Source organism: Pundamilia nyererei, unplaced genomic scaffold, assembly GCF_000239375.1.
Source record: "Pundamilia nyererei isolate P.nyererei 1_Seehausen unplaced genomic scaffold, PunNye1.0 scaffold05882, whole genome shotgun sequence".
NCBI classification, from domain to species: domain Eukaryota; kingdom Metazoa; phylum Chordata; class Actinopteri; order Cichliformes; family Cichlidae; genus Pundamilia; species Pundamilia nyererei.
The window spans coordinates 137-1,269 of NW_005193283.1; the positions used below are offsets into that span (position 1 = coordinate 137).

Genomic DNA, 1,133 nt, shown 5'->3' on the forward strand with positions numbered 1-1,133 from the left:
CAGCAGATTAAAAAATTCACATATAACATTAATTCTATTTTAGCAGTAAAAGTATCATTTTGATTAATGGGCTTGCACATACTGGTGGATTAACCAGTACAGAAGCATCAAAAATGATTTTAACCATTATGTACATTTAGCATAGCCTTACATGACTGTATCATGGGGTAACCTGTGATTGACATACCCCATTGCAATTTTTTTGTACAAAGAAATAAATATGTCATCTCATTAACATGAGAGGCGGTTCTTGACTCTGAATATGTTTAACAGAGAAAAGGGTTGATTTCATGTTACCTCACTAAAAACCATTGGCTTCCATTCTTCCAGCCATGTAGTATAGACTGCTATCAGTTCCCACAAGTCTTTGCGGGCTATGACCTTCTGAACATCTGTGGTCAATACGGTGAGATCTATAGTATGTTCTAATAGGAAGCAGAATAGAGAGAATAAACATGCTTTTTGTAAGCACCTGTTTGTTTAATCTTCACCAAACCAAACCTTTCAATCCTTCAAATATTCAAAATACAGCATCATCTCACCTCCCATCTGTTGACTGCTCCTACTAAGCAGGTCCAGCTTTGCACTGAGAGTGTTTACATGCATGCACATGTAGTTCAGTTTGGACATCATCTCTTTGGCATTTTGGCAAGGATCAAGGAAGGGTCCAGATGTAGAGTCAGAGACGATATTTTTAAGGTCACAGAACAGAAATGAGAACATCATGTCCAGTGCTTTAGCCATTGAAGGATGATGGCGGCAAACAAGGTCGTCTGCTTCCTTCAACAGGGGAATAAAGCAATTCCACAAGTTCAGCATCTAAATATAAAACACAAACAGAAGCACGACGCGTTACCCGAGCACACTCACATCCCATGTAAAGCCATGATACGCTTAATATTGTGGTTATTTATAGCGTATTTGCCATTTCTTTGCATTTGCTTTCAGACCTTTTCTTCCACAGTCAGCTCCGCCTCTGTCATATTCCTATAGTTCATGCAAATCGTGTTTTGAAGAGACTGAATGTACTCCAAATGTTTCTGTTTGTCAGGCAAGACCTTCACAAATTCCCTCACCTGTCAAAGGAAAAATTTTGATTTATAATTTTGCTTAGATTGCTTAGAATTTAACTA

The 1,133-nt window shown here is 38.0% G+C and overlaps 1 protein-coding gene across 1 annotated transcript; it reads right to left on the bottom strand.

Annotated features, from left to right (window-relative positions):
* Positions 1 to 297: 297 nt before the first annotated feature.
* Positions 298 to 1,076, bottom strand: LOC106456083 (dynein heavy chain domain-containing protein 1-like; the record flags this gene model as incomplete). The annotated part of the gene is made up of 3 exons (XM_013908257.1): positions 298 to 425; positions 543 to 819; positions 951 to 1,076. Coding segments are annotated over 3 exons (531 nt in total), but the record flags the coding sequence as incomplete, so codon positions are not given.
* Between the last annotated feature and the right edge of the window lie 57 nt (positions 1,077 to 1,133).